This window comes from Dysidea avara, chromosome 11 (assembly GCF_963678975.1).
Source record: "Dysidea avara chromosome 11, odDysAvar1.4, whole genome shotgun sequence".
Lineage (NCBI taxonomy): Eukaryota > Metazoa > Porifera > Demospongiae > Dictyoceratida > Dysideidae > Dysidea > Dysidea avara.
The window spans coordinates 14,099,454-14,120,657 of NC_089282.1; the positions used below are offsets into that span (position 1 = coordinate 14,099,454).

Here is a 21,204-nt window from a genome sequence, read left to right on the forward strand (position 1 = left end):
ACAGGTTCGAGATTCACATCAATGTGGTTCGTGGCAACTGAAAGACGAGTTTTTGTTTTGTCAACGAGATCCCTCGTTGATGCCTATTTTACCGAAAGTGGTTAACCCAGATGAGATTGTAGCTAGAGCTAAGGGTGACATTTATTGTCAATTGAATAATGGCAATGAAACCAGTTCTACAGAGACCGGATATGAGAATAGAAATGCTGCTGATGTGACAACTAACAGACCACCAAATAGCCAACTTGGACTAGCTTATCAAGCTATACAGAATAAGCAAGTTTCATTAGTAAATTCTGGCTGTTGGATGGTTATGGGCACAGATGGTACTACACCATATGCAGTCAGACTTTATCCAAAAGAGAGTTGCTCTTGTCCAGCTTCAGGTGTCTGCTATCATATTCTTGCTTGCAAAATAATGATTGGGCAGAATGTTGATGCTTTCTCAAACCCAAACATGACCTTGCTACAGCAAAAAATCAGAAGAAAAAACAAAGAGCGACCATCTGGAAGGAAACCACCCAGAGTAAAGGACTGTTGTCCAACAGAGGAAATAAACCAAGGTAAAGCTATAGAAGCATATTAATTTAATAATGTAGCAATTGGAACTTTAATGTGCTTATTTGCTATGAATTCAATTTTAAGTATCTGTGATTTTACAGAAGAACCAGAAGACTTAGAAGAAAAAGTTGTTGAAGGAGTTGCTGATGACCAAGATTTTGTTAGCATCAAGGAAGAACGTACGTATACAGTTGATACTATTTTATGTTGCTATATTTAGTGACTTTTCTATTTATAGGCACAGAAAACAAATCTCATTCTCGTTCCCAGAAACGGAAGCATCCTAACAGTAAGTGTACTTGTTTATGTGCACAAAACAGTACTTAACAACTACACATGTTATTTATTAATGTTTATACATGCAGGCCAGCTGGATACAGACAATAGTTGTTGCAATGGAGAACAGATGTCATGTGCTCCTAAAAAGAAATTGAACGGTGAGACATGCTAAAAACTTTGTAGCACTTTTACGTTAAATTTTGTACATGCAAATTTTATTAGGTGCCACAACCCTTGTACATCAGACAGATTCAATTCCACCTCAAGAGGCCTGTGTACCAAATCATCCACTAACTCAGTTTCTGCTAGAATTAAAGGAAAAGGCCAGCAGTAGTGCTAAAATAAGGAGATGTGAAAGAAGAGTCAAGTTTTTAAATGAAGAATTTTGTTGGGACCGATTCTTATCTGAGTTAAATGTTGTCTGTCAAGATATTCTCCTGTACAATTATGTTTTGCAACCAAGCATTGACAAGGTAGGTAATTATATCTTCATTCATATAATATGTAGCCTCTGTTAAAATTTATCATTCCTTTAGGAAGTTACTGATCTTGACATTGGAAAGATTGCAGTACTTCAGACGAAAAGGAGTAATCAAATAGCCTTTTTGAGACGTTTAAACGATATGGAAGATAAAACACCAAGAGTAGAGGTATTATATAACATTATCCATGCATAGATAGCGTTTACTGCAATGTATTTTTGTAGGTTGTATCAAGTTACAGTGACCCTGATTATGCAGAACTAAACTATCATGCAGGAACTGCCACTCGTTCAAACATTGGAGTTGTGAATACCATTCATGTTGGAGTGCAAAGCAGTAAAGAGAATGCAAAAGCCGAGATTATAACTGCAGTTTTGCTCCTGCACATTTGCAAACAACCGGATACGGATTTGGGAAAACTGCGCATTGATTTGGTCAAAGGCTTGCCACAGTTATTTTCAGTATTGCAACAAGATGATACTGGAACAGTCAATGGCATTTCACAAGTTAAAAAGGACTATCGTGGGAAAGCAGAAGAGATGGTTCAGCTGTTTTGCTACTGCCAAACACCATGGGTTGATGGATCAACATCTGCCGCGCTATATGGCAATTCACAGCGAGAATTCAACATGTACAACTGTTCAAAGTGTGACAACTGGTTCCATAAGTATTTTTTGAGTGCATGTGACATTACCATACCCAAACGGAATGCCGATTTTTTTTTGCAGTGCATGTACTGTACCAGAATCTCTTCCATGGATGCACAATGAATACACCAACACTTGCACTTCTGATAACTTGCTGACAATATTGTCACTCCACTGCAAACAGTACAAATCTTCCTTGGATACCTTTGGTGACAGTGAAGCTGAGAACTCTCTCAAAGCAGCAATTGTATTGATGAATAAAGGAAAGCTGGATGAAGGAAAAACACTATTTTTGCATTTGCTTCAATCAAGATTAAATCTTACAATTTCTCAGGAGAATAATTTGAAATATGATTGTTTTGGTGGTGAGAATAATAGGTGTCTTTGCTTGTTCACACATATCTGGAAACTGGTAATTAAACTTAAATGTACCTCTGAGCATTGCCCTAATCATAACACGGAGGTAACAAAATACCCTTCTACGTTTTCCTTCAGCTCTGGATTAGATAACTTTAATGAAATTTTTCCTATAGCTGGAGATATGGTTGGTTACTGTGGTGCAGAATTTCATTGCCAACCACCAAATGAATCTCTCCATGCAGTTACTGACCGATTAAATTTAACTGGCAGAAACAGAGAAACATTTTATGAGTGCCGTGGTGTACCACAAGTAATGGCATCGTCATTTCTTAATCGAGTGCCTTGGATGATCCCGATTGATATCCAGTCCTTGACTGGTAGATCAATATTGACAATTCCAAAAGTTTTAACTATATATGGTCATGGATATCAACTAGCTGGCTGCAGTGTTTGTAGTGACAATCATTTTACTGCAGTTTGCTTCTGGTATGGTCAAACATTATATTATGATGGCATGAGAATCCACAGGATTCAACCTTTTAAACTTAATGATTTCCAGAACAAAACTGGGTCATATGCATATTACTTTAGGCAGCTTTGATTTTACATACTGTATGTTGTAGCTAATTAACACTTTATGATTTATTAATGTGTTTTGTATACTCAGAGAATAATTATGCTTGGTGTACTGTACTTCAGTCTATCCATTGAAAGTCTGCTGGCAATGATGGGAAGTCTAATCACGTTTAGTTGAATGGATTTTAGATTGGTAGGGTGCATGAACTTTAGTATAGACTGGGGCAGAACCATGTAGCTAGGACTGGAGGCCTGTTGCTCATCATTCATTATTGTAAGACAATCCAATATGCCAAATAACTGCTGCATGTATTCACTGAAATTACCTTTCAGAAATTTTATGTCCACTAAAATAGCCACTTTGTGAATTACTGTGCTAAAAACCCACACAATACAATTTTATGCATTCACTGCTAATAACTATAAAGCTCTAATGAAAGCCTTTAATATACGGCCATCATGCAAACTTTATCTAGCTATAGCTATTTTTCCCCTCAAGCTCATAATTTACTAGTTTATATTAGTTTCTTCGTCACAGCACTGCAGGCGCTCTAGCTACGTATGTGTGTTACTTGTGACAGCAAAGATTGACACGTGATCTCCCGATTCCCGATTTTACCAAGCAATCTCCCGCTCCCGCTCCCCTCCCGGTTTTACCAATACCGAGGAAGGGCCCCCTGAATACCTGTTTAAAAGATCGATATATTCTAATAGAGCAGTCAGATCTAAATACTCTAATAGAGCAGTCACAGTATTCTTCAGAGGAGCAGTGTAGCAAGCTTATAGAAAAGGAGATATGGTTGGTGATGGGTAGTTATGTCATTGCCAGCAGGTTGTGACCTTTTCTTCACCTTACAACTTGGGTGAAGGGCCCCACTTTAACTCTTTGCCCTGGGCCCCTTAATTTCTCTGGGCGGCCCTGACTGTACTGTAAGGATAATTAGAATGTATTAAAAATAAATATGCAAGTTTAAGTGATAGGGTTGCCATAGTTTTTAAGACTTGAAGAACTCAAGCAGATTACTCAGGTTACATGAGTCCAGTATCTCCAGTAACTCAGGTACCTTGTGTCTCATATTTACACCCTAAAAACAGTTACAGTGACACATGAGGTGATGTAATGCATTCTTTATACCTTGAAGTTAGCTCTGTCCATGTACAGGTCAGTGATAATAGCTAGAAAATAAAATGGTAAGATGGGAAATAAAAATACGGCATACCATAAAGCCTGTCTACCATGCATGGCTGTTGTTTGAAGTCTTCTTTCATCATTTCAGCATTTTCTGTGCACACACACACACGAATGTTAAACATTACATCATTCTTAAAAGTCATACATATGCAACAAAAGTCATACATATGCACCTACCAAGAATGAACTGACAGTGAGGAGAAAGAAATGATAAATCTTCTTCATGAACTTGCAGCTCCTATAAAAACGTACAAAGATATCTACATAATTCTACTTGTGCACATACAAGGCTAACAACAGAAGACATAAGGGGACAGAAAAATTTGGAATGAATTTTCAACTAGAGTACGGACCATAGCACATCGATAAAAAGTACTGAAACAAGCTGGATTAGTGCACAATATTTAATCAAAGTAAAACAATAAGAAGTGTTATATCCCTACTGTGCATTTCCATTATCGGATCTTGAGTACAGTAGGGATACAACACTTCTTATTTTTTTACTGTGATTTAATATCGTGCACTAATCCAGCTTGTTTTAATATCATGCATTACTCCAGCTTGTTTCAGTACTTTTTAACGATGTGCTATGGTCTCTACTCCAGTTGAAAATTCCAAATTTTTCTGTGTACTTGTTTGTTAACTTTTTTTTGTAAATAATTATTACAACTGGTAAACCCACGCATACCGCATCTGAAATGGGGCTGCACGCCCCAATTATCATCTGAAAAGTGAAGTATCCATTACGCTTCATTGTCAGCTATGTTCAACCCATTACGCAGCATTTTAAATCAAGAACTGTTCGAAAAGCACCTCTGCAATCCACGCATACCGAAAGAAAGAAGTGGTGCCACGCGCCCCAGTTATATCAATTATCGTCTGAAAAGTGAAGTATCCATTACACTTCTTTGTCGGCTATGTTCAACCCGTTACACAGCAGTATGAATCGAGAACTGTTTGAAAAGCACCTCTGCTATCAAAATAGTCACTATGAAAAATACGGACGATTTCCATTACGAAGGAAAGCCATCACGTGCTACCACCAAATTGACACTTTTTACTGTCAGCAAAGATGAATGGGACACAAAGGAGGACACTGGTAAGTCCATGAAGAATGCACTGTATGTACTGCGATATGCCAAAAGGCACCTGTCGGGCCGAAGCAACATCAAACAGTGAAAAAATCAAGCCCATAGCCTTAACCATATCGAGTTACGCTTGTCTGAAGGCATCAGTCAGTTACTCAATCAGTAGAAAATTCTGTTAAATATATATTTTTTAAATTCCGTTGCAACTTGTTAAAAGCGTTTTGGGTCGATCTAAAACTTGTTTGGGCTTAGTTTTACCTAACCAATACTGCCTCATCGTCGTCAGGGAAAATTGAGGCTGGTTTTTGGGTGATGTTAGTTCGTGGGCCACGCCTACTCCTTTGTGGTCCCTACTATACAGTACCTATCGTACTGTATGATAGCCTGTTTAGAAATGGTACAAGGTGTAAAACATAAAAATAACATACTAAGTCATACGAAAATGAGGTCCAAACTCCAAAGATTACAGAAGCAAACTCTGCTCACTCAAAGAATTTTAGTCTTCCAGCAGAATTTCTTTTTTACAAGTAAGTTATCATTTGCAAATCTTGTTGGATGCACCGTATTTACTTGATTAAACTCCGCACCTTTAATAGGTGCCGCACTCGAGTGGTCCCACAATTAATTGTGAAAATAATGGCTTAAACATCGTTCACGAGTATCAAGTGGTGGTCGAGTTTGAATAGTCGCTGCTAATGTAATAAACGCCGCGGCATTTAATCAAGTAAATACGGTATCCTGTAATTGACAGATTGGATTAATAGTAATAATAAAACTAAACAAATGTGACTGGCTAAGCAAAAACCAGCAGTTATCGCACATTTCTTGAATTCCATTATATTGCATCTCTGTAATCTATAGTAACAAAAGAGTGGACAGCCAAAGTTTCAGCCTTTTATTATGAATGGTCTTGGAGTTATAGCACTTGACAGTTGGAACAGTGATAAACTCGATTTGTACAGCAACAATACGGGAAATAAATTACAAGCACTTAGATAATTGATCATAACTTATGATTGAAACAAGCTACGAAGATGGTCAATCTGTACACCATGAACTGGCAAATCAATCAAGGTATAGAGCTTTCCCTGTACTCCTCTGTGTTGACAAAGCCATTCCAACTAAGACATGACAATGGTGAATGCTGTTTTTACCACATAGTAAATAAGTTCCGGTATCCTTTACTGTGCAAACATGAAACAAAGATTTTCTTACTCCCCATGAATGGGCAAATCCATTGGTGTATAGGTTTTATTGATTTGAGCTTAATTTTAGTGCGTACGAATGTGATTAAAGTGTGTGTAAATTTTTCATGCAACACACAAATTTCACCCAGTGTATTTCAACACAGTTTTATGACAAAAATAGATTTTTTTGCAAAAACAGCTGGTTTTCACACTTAGCAGGCCACATTTATCATTAGGCTACATAAGACTGATGAAAGTTACCAGATATATTTGTTGCAAATTAATCAGATAACATTGCATTGGGGGGAGGGGACAAAACAAAAGTTCTGTCTTTAGTTTTTCTATTGTGATACCAACTTTGACTCAGGGTCCTAATGTGTCAGCTATATACAGAAAGTGCCCTAAAACAGCTTTCTGTGCAATGATACCGCTCTGCCCATTTTTAATTTTTTAAATCTCTTTTTTACTTGCTTCACATATGTTTATCTTACCTGCAGAGCATCAATTAGTTGAACATTCTTTGCCAGCATGACTTGGTCTTCTAGTTTGGGAAATATCAGCTCCAACATGTGAGGTATTGAATTGCTGTCAAGCTCTATGCGATCATACCAATAATTTGACAGTTATAAACTGTTACAGCACATTACCATGACTCATTTGAACAGTTATTTTTCTTTGTGTGACTTCCTTAGACAGAACATCTTTTAGTACAGAGATTGTTGACATATTATCAGAGCGGAAAATTGCTATCCCTTTTCTACAAACAGAATAGTGTTACAAAACAAACTCTATAATTCAGTTGTATTACTTGTAGGAACATTCCAGCTGTGTGGAGACAAATGTTGATCGGAAGTAAAGCGTCACTGATTCGTCAGAATCAACAGGGGGTCTACAATTACACAAAAAGATTACACGACCTTGTCACATGCTGTTACTAACCTATCTGGAACATCTGGGAGACAATGAACTATCCATGAGTGTGCCTCACCGAGACTGAACGAACCAGTGATCTTCAAAGAGTTGCACGGTCTAAAAAGAAACTTGTTCATTACATATTTTCAAGAATGCTATATTTACTTGTCTTCACTGAAAGAGTGCACCCGCTGGTGAAGAGACAATGGTTTGATTTTGTACTGGCGTAGTCTACAGGTCTTTGGTTCCATGTGTGGTATAACATATGCCAATAATGTCCCATGTTGTCCCTCAATTGATCTGATCTAATAGAGCCCACCATATGGATGATAGAAGGTACAATACTTCATTTATATATACCTTCACTTCTAGTCTAGTGGTGTCCTGACAGCGATAAGTGGCCAACAGGTAACATCCTTGCTAAAGGTTAAAATACATGTGACCATTAATTGGATACAATAAAGGTCTAATAAAGGCCACAGGACTAAAAACTAACAATTATGTGATCATGAATAAGGCACATGACAGGCTTAAAAGTTAGTCTAATAAAAGCCACTGAGCTTCTATTAAAGACTATTAGTACACACAATTAAAGCACATACGTCAGGATCAGGAGGACTATAGCTAACAATTGCTGTACTGGACTCCACTTCTTGTAAATCAATGGGAGTATTACTCTGTACAAATAACAAGAAAATATAAAATTAATGTAGATACAACTATTGCATTTTACCTGAAGTAACACTGTGTCAATTGGCACTTGTGTTTCAATACTCAGAGTATACCACGCCTCATCTTGATTTAGTACAAACTTGTCGTTAATAGGAAACTACACAATTATCACCATTATATTAGTGTTACGAGTGAAGAGGTGTCTTTTACCTCTGGTAGGGCAGAAAGAACATTGACACCTTTCTGTGCTGCCTGTGATAGCTCCTGGTACTTCTTGTTGGCTGCATCTACCTGGGTAGTGAGACCAGCAATCTCTTCCCTACAACAAACAGTAAACAATAACATTGCCAGGCACAGAAATTGTTAGTCAAGTAAGATGGAGATACATGTGGGTGCTAGCCAAGCATGATATCCCCGACGGATCAATAGACAACTAGCAGTGTGTATTTAACTCATAAAATGATTTGATCAAATACACACATTACTTAACTGCTAAAACGTGAAGGTAGTCTTTATTAAGACTACCTCTGAGTGCTCTATACTAGCTTATATCCAAATAAAGTCTCCTGGGCCTCTATAGCAATAGACAAGCGAAGAAAAAAAAATGCAATACTTTTAACACCAGAGTCATTGATCTTGTACTAACAAATACCCTATTATAAATATCATTAAAATTCTTTTGTGGTGGTCACTGGTTTGTAATGTTCTTTTGATAATTAGAATGAGAGATCATGTATAGTCAAAACCAGGAAGCCATACAATATCACAACACATTACCAAATGCTTTTCTTGTGGAATAAAGGGAAGTTCCAATATGTTTATGGGTGCATGTGTGTGTGTGCTTACTGGCTTGGCTTCTGTTATCCTAGACAATAAGGCAACCCCACAAGTAGTGTGTGTGTGTGTGTGTGCGTGTGTGTGTGTATGTGTGTGTGTGTGTGTGTGTGTGTGTGTGTGTGTGTGTGTGTGTGTGTGTGCATGTGCCCTGATGGGAGGAAGGTGGGTAGGACATTGTTACAAGAAATTAGGGGGATTGGACATGTACAGTAACAAATCACAATATGACCTCAAATATTAGCATCATATGATTGTTGACACAATCATAATACAGATGTACCCAACAAAAATTATTTGCTAACACAATTAAAAGCCATGCTTTGGGTTATTGGTAGTCCTACCCTTCCTTGTTTACACATAACTACACTACCATTAGAAAACAATCAAGCTGAAAGTATAGTAGGAAAGACACACAACCTTTTCTTCTATACATTTTTATAGTCCCAGTCACCCAATCATGGATAATATACACATCCATTTATTATCTATTCTATAGTATAATCAATCTACGGATCTCTTCTGGAGCCAAGACGAATGACAAAGCGTTTCAATGTCTTGAAACAACAATGGTATAGGCCCTTACAGACAGACAACTGTGATCCATTATTTGCCAAAAATCCAGCAATTTTTTCTTCATAGAGATACAACTAAGTAACATATATACACAAAGCTACGTACCACATTAAGTGAGTACTAATAACAATTTCACTAGGCTGGTGTGAAGCATGGACAAACATGAATGAATTTTAGCAAGAGTTGTCAAGCATGTTCTGTTAGATATTCGTGTTTCCTGGTAACAGCACTCACTGAGGGATTTAATAAATGCAATAAAGGCTGCAATCACTTTTTAATGGATTGGAAAATTATCTGAAGCCTTGATGTGATGATGTCACTGACCATAAATTATACTGATGACTCCATTAGACACTAATACACATGTGTCTCACATGCACACTCTACCTTACTACACTACACAGACGCACGCATGCACGCACACATGCACTCTCACATATTACCACAATACACACACACACACACACACACACACACACACACACACACACACACAAATGCAGTACAGACAGATATGCTAGAACACACACGCTCACATTGTCACATATACACAGTACATGGTAACACACACACAAATACACCACACTATAATGCTTGACTGCAGGGTATAACAAATCACACACTGTTGCTAAGCACCTGGCTATTTATTTGCATAAGAGACCTGGTACAGACAGACATAACAGGTAGTGGTAGTATAAACTGAACTGATTGGGTTAATCATAAAATAAGTACTTTATCACTTGTACCAATTAAATCCATGATCACATCATACTCCTCAACTATTCCAGAAATCAGCACACACACAAGTGTGCATGCACGCACACATCCACATAAGTCAGGATACAACCCCACAGTGAGATGTAATTTACAAGGATTACCACTATTGACTAGTGCATAAACGAATGTCGATTTTATGCTTCGAAGGTATGAATGCAACATTATATTTTATGGTGCTATAGCTACATATTATTATGTAGGTGGCATAATTTTGAGTGTATATAGATTAATCCAGTTTTTGTTTTGGCTCCCTTTGGCTAATGGTATTTCTCACGTTGACACTATTATTTGTCTGTTTAACAAGATATAGCAGCTGGAGAAAACACAAAGCTGCTGCTAAAAGACCTTACAGTAGTACACAACTGGGGAATATTCTGCACTTCAGTGGGCGTGGCCACTTGTGGTGTGAGCTAATTAACTTGTCCAGCTGGAGAAAACACAAAACAAGATGTAGCTGCTACTAAAAGACCTAATAGTAGTATACAACTCAATATTCTTCCTCTACAGCTTGTCCCAACTATACTTCGCGATTAGTGGTGGGCATGGCCACTCGTGGTGTGAGCTAATAACTTGTCAGACATCTAGTACAACCACCTTCCATTACTTGGCTATAGTGTCTCAAGCACGGCAAAATTATTAATGGCGTGATGAGCAGTTGGATTATTACGGTATTTTGCTAGCTAATATGACCAGGTTGTCCATGCGAAAAATTCTAACTTCGCTTCTGTCATTCGAATGATGCACCCTTCGAACCATTGAACAAACGCAGTACATTCCTTTATGCACTACTATTGACTTACAGCACACCATAAACTCGCTAGTGGTATGCAAACATAATCAGTATACACTCCTGTACTGCGATGTGAAACAGTAGCTACAAATGTTGCCCATGTTTAAAACCTGTGCCATGCAATCCACATGTATATTTAGTGTAGCATGACTGTTATTGTGGATGTATTATCATGCAGCATGTAGTACATAGTATGAAACATGCACGCAGTGACCATGTTCCAATACCATGATTGTTTATATGCATCATAATGTAATGATACCTACATGTTGAACCCCACAATGAAAAGTTATATTATTATGCAAGTATTATGCATGTCAACACAACCACACCTGTTGGAATTCATGTCATAAGTATGTAATATGTGTACATAGAGAAGTCTTGTGTGTTACTGTACATGAAACATGTAGTATATATGTTAACACTAGTAAAAGCCATGTTTATGAGGTCACATAACATGCTCAGTACATTCCCAACATTGTAAACAAGAAAGCCTAGGTGACCTAATTTTAATACAGTGAATATTCTCTTTGTCCCAGGTCTGGGCCCATACTTTCTTACCTACATATGCCCAAGAGTTCACAATATTGTACGACAGCCTCCTAATTTGCGGCAACAAATTCTGAACACTAAAGCGTCCGTAACAGAGAGGTTTCACTATATAATTACTTCCTACAGGGATGACATCACTTTGCAAATCATGTCTAGTAATTCTACAACTATGTTACTCATAAAGACGTATCCATACAAGTTAGTATCACAATACAACACATACTTCAGTGTGTCTATCTTAGACTGATTCTCTTGAGAAATGCTGGAAGTATTTGAATGTCTTGGTCTACCTTCAGTAGTAAGGCCCATGATCCGTCCATTAAAGGTGGCTACAATGATTTCTTCGTGATCAGCAGAGCTTATGTAACCGCCGCAAATGCTGGAGATGCTTTCATTGAAGCACTGTGTGTGTGGAGTAGTTAGAGAGGGATTGTGAACTGGTTGTGTTTCTTACATGTGATGCTTTCAGTCTTGGTTCTCCTGAGTCATCTAGTGAGTATACTTCAACAGTACCATCATCTCTACCCACTAGGATGTCTTGGTTGCCTTCTCCGGTCATGTCAAATGTGCTGATACAGCTGATCCCTATATACATGACAAAGGTGTATTCCACATCAATGTATATAGGTAGATACTCAGGCATACACACACGCACGCATACACTACACACACACACCTCCTAGTTTCCTCTCATTGATTAGGTCCCATCGATATGTTGGTTCAGTACTACAGATTGACATAGCACAGCAGCAAATGGCAGCAGTACAAGCAACACAATAGACTAATAAGTGGCTTGCTATGGCTGTTACACACATAAATAATTGGTACAAATTGTTGTCTTAAGCCACAACCCTTGAGTTACAAACAAAAAAAAGCCTACAAGAAATTGTCTCCAAAAAAATGCAGATATCACACTTGGAATATTAACAATCACTTTGTAACACATTCCTTACACTACACAATAGGCTGTCAATTGTACACACACAACAAGGCTGAATAGCAGATGTGTGTAATATCCAACCCAGTCAGATCAAAAGCCATATATATACCAAACACATTAATCAAAATTCTTCACACTGAGCTTCAGTGCAATAGAATCATGGAGAAATTTGATTACATTGGAATTGAGTCTCAGTAGTCTTGTACTATTTACATGTATGTTATATGCTGGTTACCAGGGCAGGACATGTGGGGAATTCTACTGTTAGCAAACTTCGTACTTGATGTTTTACAAATGTATGGTTTTAATTTGGCGTGGCTTAGTTTTTTGCCCCAACATTCAGAGCCAGACTAAGTCACCCAGTAACAGTATTCCTACAGAGAAAAGCTACCAAGCCAGATAGACGTAGTTAGCTCTAAGTAAAATCATAATATCAGGATTTCAGTGGAGAGTCTGCATTAAATCCATCATAACTATCAGCAATATGATTTCACCATACAATTTTATTACAGAGATAAAACATTCAACAAATTAATATCACTTAACTTGTGCAGCTTAACAGATATTTAGTGCATGCACATAATGACCAGATTGTGATGCATACAGCAATATGACGCGACAAGATATGGTTACTGTATTAATACTGATAGCTATTACACTATCAAGAGTTTGGCCATTCCACAGACACATAACCACTTGCCTTCCTAATTTTATCAAGCCCATCTTTCCGTTCTGTGTGCCATAAAGGACTTCATCCTGCTCGCTGCCTGGTCAGGAATGAAAAGAGGTAAAAAAATAAGTTGTTAGGAAAACATATACATCATTGCGACCTCATGGTGACCTAATTCTTGTAATGGTTTGATCTTTGAAGGTCATGTATCTTCACAAATCAACAACATGTGTCTTTGAAAGCAGTTTTTTCACCCTATAAACCATGTTTTAACCTCAAATTACAGATCCCCTTTGAATATCAGGCTTTGTGATTCTAATGACCTCATCAGTAAGTAATCACCATGTAACCAGTTGTTCACCCTTATATGCCACACAATTACCCCTTCATATATTTCAAATTGATTTTATGCATGACCAACCTCAAGACACAATACAACTTGTAAGACATATAACATGTCTAGCAACCATTGGATCATACTGTTACTATGGCATCTACCCTAGCAACTGATGGCCTAATATAAGTGCATATGGCTTGAACAATGAGTTTTATCTGGTAATTTATCCATAAGTAGTGCAAACTTACAGGTGAGTGTACATTACCATATATTCTACAGAATGGAAGCTAACAGGATGTTGTAGGCATACACACGTGCACACTCACCACACACACACACATGCACGCACGCACGCACTACACACACAAAGCAAAGCCTACGGCAGCCACATGAAGCACAGCTATTGCCACCCAGCAAACCAGTACTGAGATGCCTGTGCACCACTCAGGCACTTGAGCCTTTTGCAGACAAATCCTCCTGGGGCAGGGCTAGTAACCCGCAGGAGGACTGTCCAGGTCTCACGGAGAGAGGCAACGGAACCCAAAGTTCCACAACAACCTCAACACCGCTAAGCAAGACAAGCATTTGCTTGCCCAGTTAATACCACGTATCCATTAATGTTACAGCTGGGTGGGCTGCTTCCCCAGTTGACACCAGGCCACCAGGTCCCCATTAACAGCTGGGTAGACTGGAGAATGTGAGTACAGTTTCTTGCTCAAGGAAACAACACCAAAGTGGCGTAACCAGCAATCAAACCTGGGACCTTTTGTTCACCCTAACCACTTGGCTATGCTACCTCACACCCACCCACCCACACACACATGCACGCACACACACATACCTCCATCTCCATTATACAAGGCCACGCACAACGGTGGACCAGCTACTTCTACTTCATATGCCAACTCTGAATCCTTCAAAATGAAAAATGATGTAAAAATTATTAATCAATTAGTTTTCTGTACCATGACATAGTATGAAGCCCAAGCAACAGCTGTACCCATCTACCCAAATCTAATTTAATTTAACAGCATTTACACATACAAACTACTAAGTACATCACAAATAGAGACATATGCTACCAAAAATGTTTACACAAAAGTAGCCCAAACCATTTAAAATTTGACAAACAACTAGCACAATGCTAAACTTCACGTAGTTCAAACAGTAGATGGTTCCATACATACACAATGACCAATTGAACATTAGCATGTCCCACACATTAAGATGAGATACCTTGAGAAGCCTCAGAGTACAGTCCTGGCATGCTATTACTGAGATCACACTTGTTGGGCTACAGAAACAAGCTAGTGTTATCCACAACACAAAGCTGTGACTTCGCTTACTCTTTAGATGGTAACGATATGACGTCATTGATTTTGTCAGAAGCAAGGTAATAGTTGGTGTCCTTGCAGTCTCGGTAGTGATTGTAAGTGTAGTTACCACATGTAAATAAGTCATTTCCATCCACAAACCTACATGGAGAAACTAAAAACTAGAATCTTGATATATTACATACATTGAGTTGACAGCTTCTGTTGAATTGGTCTCAAAGGCAAGAAACTGTTTTCCCTTCCTTGAGTAACCACGTACTTCACTACCTGATGATATAAAAATCTTTTCTTTAATGGTGCCCTGTGCTCCTCCAAGCTCTAATCTGCTTATCTTCTGTCCAGGAAGTGTCTTAAACACAATCTTAAAGTAAACAGTATTTAAATAACTGATATCGAATAAGATAAGTTACTTACATTAACATCACCTTTCTTTGCTCCAAAGCACATTAACACACCACTGATGTCGCCAATGGTAACCTGCAAGATTCTGTGATTTTTTTGTGTGTTGGTTGTTATGCATAAGGTAACCTTTTGAGTTCCCTTCTTTGTCTGTGGTAGTACCTTCATTGTTTTCGGTGCAGTGACACCCACCTTGGAAGAAAAAAATCATTAACAAATTTATGCAATTAAAATGGACTCGTTTTCTAATTAATGCACAATTAAATTGACAAAAAAAAATCTTACCTGGGTGTAGAACAGTGGCGATAGATGGAGATCTGTCATGGCTGCTTGCCAATTTCTTGCGCGCTACGTTACGTGGTGTGCTTCTTTTAAAGCAGTCTCAAGTGAATACTATAAATGGACTATTACCATATTTGGTAAATTGGAATTCCACTGCGTGTCAACTAATTGTTCTCCAGCCACAGCGGCATTACCTTCTGTTTTCTACGCGCAGTTTGTTCGTGGTTAGAAGTTGAATTTAGCAGTAGCCTTGCTTTATCTCTGTGCAACGGATAGCAAACGGTTTGTGGATGATTGTATATTGTGTAAATTTTGATGCAGCGATTGCTCGCAAGTGATTCATTTCCTAGTATCTTAATCTGCAAGGCGGAAAAGTTACGAAATTTAATAGTGCGAATAACTTTTTTTGTATGTGTAGTTATTCTGTGCAACGTATCTTTGTGTGTGCGCGTATTGCGTATCCACGGTCCGTTGCGGACAAAGTTGCGGATTCACTGTTGATATATTCTGTTTCTTTGTTGGCTATTGTGTGCTTTTATCAACCGCCATGCAGAAAACAGTATAGACAGCTGATTAAGAGCAAATCACATTGCACACCTGAAAATATAAAGCGTGATACCTTTGGTGTGGTGCTCATAATCATTGAATGTATGCTTATATTTTAGAGCACAATGGCTGAAGATGCAGAGGTGACAGTAGACGTAACATCGGGAGATCAACCCGAAGCAACAATCAATGTTTCGTTGACTGGCGATGGAGGAGATGCAGAAGAAAAAACCTTCGAAATAACCACTGCAGGTGGAGACACAGCAGGAGAAATGACTTTTGAGGTAAACACAAATGCTGATGGTGGTGGAAAAGAGAGTGAAATGACATTTGACATAAATATAAACACGACTGATGGAGAGAAAACAGGAGGCGAAATGACCTTGGATATAAACATGAATGCTGATGATGGTGAGAAAACAGCTGGAGAAGAGATGACCATTGAAGTCAATGCTACTGGGGATGATGATGGTGAAGATAAGACAGAAACTACCACCACAACTGAAAAAACTGTGGAGGTAACTGAGACAAGTGATGGAACTGTTGAAACAACAACCACTATTACCACCACTACCGTTACAACTGAAGAAACTGAGTCAGGAGAAGTGAAAACTACAGAAACCGTAACTAGTGTCACAGAAACAGAAGGAGACAAACCAGATGATAAGAAAGACGATGAAGCAGAATCAAAGGATGATAGTGCTGCTGCACCAAAAGATGATACCTCTGAACCAGCTACTCTTAATGTACAGTTGATAACTGCATCAAGTGACAAACCAGAAGGTGAAGAAACAAAGGAGGGAGATGACAAGAAAGAGGGCGATGACGAAGCAAAAGGTGAAGAAAACAAAGATGAAGAGCCAAAGGCAAAAGAAGAGAAGCCAAAAGCAAAGCCCAAAAAAGAAAAGGAGAAGCCACCTCCACCCAAACCTCCCCTTTATGCTGGTTGGGTCAGAAACTATGGTAAGGAGGGAGTAATGTTTTACTGACATGGTCATTCCTACCTGCCAACAAGCCAACAGCTCTTTGTAATGTTTGACCACAACTGTTACACACTTTTGGAACATCCTAGCTGAGTTAGGTGTTATAAAAATGGCTTCTTTAAACCTACAACCTTTCCTCTTGATGTATTTGCACCAAGTCTGGTGCCTAGGAGGTGTTAAAGATTTCTTTGCTGATGTTCCTACTATTAGTTTGTTAGCCTGGCTGTGGTTTTATTAATAGCATAATATGATTTCATTTGGTGTACTTTGTGGAATGTGTGAAGCCCTTAATGTGGTGGTTACCATGTGATGTGTGTGTGTTGCTGTGGTTAGACTATACTAACTTTTTTAAAAAGTTTTAACTGTTGCTATCCATTAGGTGGAATTGGAGGCATTCCTTTTTTCCAAAAATGGCAACGCACTTGGCTATCTTTGGACAATGCAGGAGAGATGTTCCACTATTATAAGAACGAGCCTACAGACACTGGCAAGCCACTTATTGCAAGTGGTGGCTTCTTTTCATCCTTTTTGGTAATGGCCTCAGCTCGTAATGACGAAGAAATGTCGTTTTCATCTTGGCCAGCTGATGCGGATGCTAACCAATGCTTCGTAGTAGCAACTCCCAAGAGTATTTACTACTTTGTGGCAGAAGATGAGGAACAGAAAAAGTAAGGATAGAGTTTTACTTATTAACCATATGTGTATCTCTTTACAACAGCAAATGGTTGGAAAACATCAATGCTGCCAAAGCCCAGGTAACTTTGTTAACATTGTAGACGTGTTAGAATTTGATCTCCATCTAGTTTGGTAAAGAGGATGTTGTCATGAGCCAAAGACTACAGCGGAAATCCAGCCGTAAGGAAAAGGCAAAGCCCAAGAAATCTACTGATGATGGCAAAGCTGAGGAAGCAGAAGACAAAAAAGAAGAAACTGGAGAAGATGCAGAAAAGAAAGAAGAGAAAACTGACGAGGGGGAAAAGAAAGAAGAAGGTTGGTCAAATGTTTGTGTGTGTGTGTGTGTGTGTGTGTGTGTGTGTGTGTGTGTGTGTGTGTGTGTGTGTGTGTGTCATAGAAGACAATAGCTAACACTTGGAGCTTTATGTCAACTTGATTCCAGTTTTATTTTGTTTAATGTCTCCAAAATGTTACAAACATTAGAGGTGTCTAGATGATGAAGTGTAGAGCATGCTCAACAGCAATAAAAGGAGAGTCCTTAAAGAAGAACTATATGTATAACCAGTTGTTTCTATGTGGAAGAATTATCTAAATTCCCAGCTTTCTGTAGCAAGTGGTGAAGATTTACAGGAGCTTATAAATTAATTTTGCAAATACTGGTGTGTCCTACCCTGTCGTTAACTTTTAATCCGTAAGCCCACATACAAGTTTTTCGGAATCCGTGTTAACACAATACAGGCATGCATGGCAACATTAGTATCTTAACAGACTATTCACTGGGATACTTAAATGAACAGTGCAACTACAGCAACTTGTTATAAAGTGATGAACAGCAGCAACTTGCGTTTCTGTCTTACAAAATTTTTGTCATGTCCTAATGCAAAAGTTAATAACGAAGCGAATGGAACTTGTCGCAAAAGTTGATAGGAGCAACCACTATGTAAAGGGTTGGGTGTTTCCTTACCGAAAGTTACTTACACAGCTAGTTTTGGCCTCACCATTTAGTGTAAAACCCTAGTATCATTTTAATCCTTGTTACATCACAAGTATAATGATATATATTGTGGATCTGGACTTACTTATGCTTCAAAAGTTACAGCAAAGATGTTTATTAAGTCTAGATCCAGATTTCTGGACTATGCAAGCTGATAAAGGTTAAAATAAATATAGTGAGAAGTATGGTACAGTGCGATGAGTGCATACCACTTATACAACAGTGCACTTATATAATTTCTATAACTTCATTATAGGTTTTAAAATCCCAGTAGTACCACATTTAAGTTACTTTTTTTCCAGATACTCCAGCTGACCAAGCCAACACTACCACAGCAGAAATAACAGTAGAGACAACAGCTGATGCTGACAAAGATGATAAACAAGAGGAACCAGCAACACTGGAGGCCGCAACGGATAAACAGGATCAACCGGTAATCATTAATAACGTTCAACAAATACTTGTTTACCCTGTTGTTGTTGCAGGAGTCAGCATAAATATTGTACATAGAGAATGTCCTCCCCTTACAGATTTTTATGAACTTGTACTTTTAAATGAACACAGAATTAGATAGAAATTTGTATTAGACACAGTTCATATGTTTTCTCTGTACATATTGCAGTTGGTTATGAGTGACAAAAACAATTCTAGACTTTTTTCAAATTGTAAAATAACAAACTGACATTGCATTTGGTATGTAACCAACAAGATGTGTAATCAGGGTGCTGCTTTTAGCCATGGCTACACTGGTGCTATGGACCATAGTTGTGTAAGAAAAATTAGTTTGAGGAATCTTGCACGCACATATTTATAACTCCTATGTTGTAGCCAGGATTTTTTGATGGTGGTTTCCACTTTTGTTAGTGAGTCACAAGTTGGGGGAGGAGGTTAGTTGCTGATGGTTTAATATTTTACTGGAGTCATGATTCCAAAAATTCCTTGGCTGTGGTTTATGAGTGATCATGAGATACAGGTATTGGTGGAGTTCAATAATTTTCAAGTTAACTAGGTATGCTATTATGTCCTTGCATGGTTATGTTCCCCTAACTGTTCTGTTAGAGTGGCTTTTTGACTCATTTGCAAAAATGACTGCTTGTATCTTATTTAGGGTATATCAGTACAGGAGTGCATCAAATAGGATTCGATGTGCAGTATTATGAAGATTTTTCTTACTTGTGGTTACATGCATACTCTTATTCTCCCGTTATCCACTTTTGAGGAATCAATGTAAGTTTCCAGTTAGTACTGCACTGTTCTCGTGTTATTCTGTGTCAAGAAGATGATACTCTAATAGAGCAGCCACATACTGTAATATAGACCATTCCTGCAACCAATAGTTCATAATATAAAAAAGGAGAGAGTGTCCAACTCCCAATACAGCCTGTATATAGTCACTGTATCAAGTTCTGTCATGTTCACCTTTGATCAAATTAACACTTCCACTGGTAATACAGAACTGTTGATTGGTGTTGATAAGGTAAATCCTTTATTCTGTGAACAAGATAGAGGTGTTACTTGACGAAGTGTGTTTTCTGACTGTATTCCAGTTGGACACTCTCCTTTTTTGTATTATGAACTCTTGCTGCAACTATATAGTTTTTTAGAAGTATGCATGGCTCTTAACCATTGCATTGTAATTTTGAAACTGTAATCCTTTTAGTTCAACCGGGCGAGTTCAACCTCTGAGCAGTTTGCTCTAGCCACTAGGGACCCGCCGATTATGCTGGCATGATAATGAGCATAATAGGTGCCTGAAAGCATTGAGCATAATGCTAGCGTAATAGGCAGAACACTTGTGCATTACCATAAATTCTTGCTTATCAAAATATATATCACAGAAAAAGATCGATATACTCTAATAGAACAGTCAGAAAATAATAGACAGCTGACTGTTCTATTAGAGTATAGAGTCTATCGATCTTTTCCGTGACTTGGATTTTGACAAGCAGGGATTTAGAGTCTATGCTTCAGCAACTTACTGTTTTCCCATAAAGTGCAAATTTACTAGAAAAACATGAGAACTGAGGTATAAATATTGAGCATAATAGGTAAATATTGAGCATTAATTTAAGCATAATAGGCAAAATTTTGAGCAGTGCAGCATAGCATAATAGGTAAAATAATGAGCATAATCGGCGGGTCCCTACTAGCCACTGGCTGGCTGGCTCACCATCTGGAAACACTGTCCTTTTAGTGTACCTCAGATGGCGATTGTCCTAAAATTGAAAATACTTTATATTAGAATGATATAAAGGTCAGATTTAGTGAAAACTTGCTTAATTTCAAAACCACTTGTACATGCACCTTTAGAGAGATTATACAGGTAGTTTTTTAGGTGAAAGTTGCTGTATATAATGCCAAAACCAACTGCCTAAAATAAGTGCACAATTAAAAACTCTCTACTAGGTGACTTGTACCAAAGCTGAGCGCTTTAATAGCTTACGTAGCTGACTGCTATAATACGGTGACTACACTATTAGAGTATTTAAGAATATAACAAGCAGAGTTGGATTATATTATAGTTAGTTAAATAAAGTAACTAAGAGTTACTAGTTACTC

General features: G+C 38.1%; 3 protein-coding genes across 3 annotated transcripts; 2 read left to right on the forward strand and 1 right to left on the reverse strand.

The window, feature by feature from the left end:
• The first annotated feature begins 22 nt into the window (after positions 1-22).
• Positions 23-3,287, forward strand: LOC136239589 (uncharacterized). Its single transcript, XM_066030351.1, has 7 exons — positions 23-563; positions 663-740; positions 800-850; positions 927-998; positions 1,063-1,313; positions 1,377-1,490; positions 1,547-3,287. Exons 1-7 carry the CDS (start codon positions 80-82, stop codon positions 2,090-2,092), a joined length of 1,596 nt encoding a protein of 531 aa, XP_065886423.1. The 5' UTR covers positions 23-79; the 3' UTR covers positions 2,093-3,287.
• A 549-nt stretch (positions 3,288-3,836) lies between these two features.
• On the reverse strand, positions 3,837-15,609 carry LOC136237880 (Bardet-Biedl syndrome 7 protein homolog). Its single transcript, XM_066028124.1, has 24 exons — positions 15,451-15,609; positions 15,290-15,357; positions 15,181-15,238; positions 14,952-15,127; positions 14,779-14,907; positions 14,669-14,726; positions 14,274-14,346; positions 13,126-13,192; positions 12,162-12,211; positions 11,940-12,070; positions 11,709-11,887; positions 8,167-8,275; positions 8,018-8,113; positions 7,887-7,961; positions 7,645-7,704; positions 7,450-7,589; positions 7,312-7,401; positions 7,181-7,261; positions 7,020-7,129; positions 6,864-6,967; positions 4,275-4,335; positions 4,126-4,188; positions 4,041-4,081; positions 3,837-3,990 (listed from the first exon to the last, which is right to left on the reverse strand). Exons 1-24 carry the CDS (start codon positions 15,487-15,489, stop codon positions 3,901-3,903), a joined length of 2,148 nt encoding a protein of 715 aa, XP_065884196.1. The 5' UTR covers positions 15,490-15,609; the 3' UTR covers positions 3,837-3,900.
• On the forward strand, positions 15,569-19,297 carry LOC136237881 (uncharacterized protein DDB_G0286299-like). Its single transcript, XM_066028125.1, has 7 exons — positions 15,569-15,729; positions 16,113-16,956; positions 17,356-17,644; positions 17,695-17,731; positions 17,780-17,966; positions 18,948-19,078; positions 19,131-19,297. The coding sequence occupies exons 2-7, from the start codon at positions 16,119-16,121 to the stop codon at positions 19,140-19,142; spliced, it is 1,494 nt and encodes a 497-aa protein (XP_065884197.1). The 5' UTR covers positions 15,569-15,729; positions 16,113-16,118; the 3' UTR covers positions 19,143-19,297.
• Positions 19,298-21,204: the final 1,907 nt, after the last annotated feature.

Excerpts from the sequence above, each read along its gene's own strand:
- LOC136239589 (XM_066030351.1), top strand. The coding sequence starts at position 80 with ATGCCTATTTTACCGAAAGTGGTTAACCCAGATGAGATTGTAGCTAGA. Across the intron at positions 999-1,062 it reads TCCTAAAAAGAAATTGAACG|GTGCCACAACCCTTGTACAT; the intron begins GTGAGACATGCT and ends AAATTTTATTAG. Across the intron at positions 1,314-1,376 it reads TGCAACCAAGCATTGACAAG|GAAGTTACTGATCTTGACAT; the intron begins GTAGGTAATTAT and ends TCATTCCTTTAG.
- LOC136237880 (XM_066028124.1), bottom strand. The coding sequence starts at position 15,489 with ATGACAGATCTCCATCTATCGCCACTGTTCTACACCCAG. Across the intron at positions 7,590-7,644 it reads CCACTAGACTAGAAGTGAAG|ATCAGATCAATTGAGGGACA; the intron begins GTATATATAAAT and ends GGGCTCTATTAG. Across the intron at positions 4,082-4,125 it reads CATGGTAGACAGGCTTTATG|CTATTATCACTGACCTGTAC; the intron begins GTATGCCGTATT and ends TTTATTTTCTAG.
- LOC136237881 (XM_066028125.1), top strand. The coding sequence starts at position 16,119 with ATGGCTGAAGATGCAGAGGTGACAGTAGACGTAACATCGGGAGATCAA. Across the intron at positions 16,957-17,355 it reads TGGTTGGGTCAGAAACTATG|GTGGAATTGGAGGCATTCCT; the intron begins GTAAGGAGGGAG and ends GCTATCCATTAG. Across the intron at positions 17,967-18,947 it reads GGGGGAAAAGAAAGAAGAAG|ATACTCCAGCTGACCAAGCC; the intron begins GTTGGTCAAATG and ends CTTTTTTTCCAG.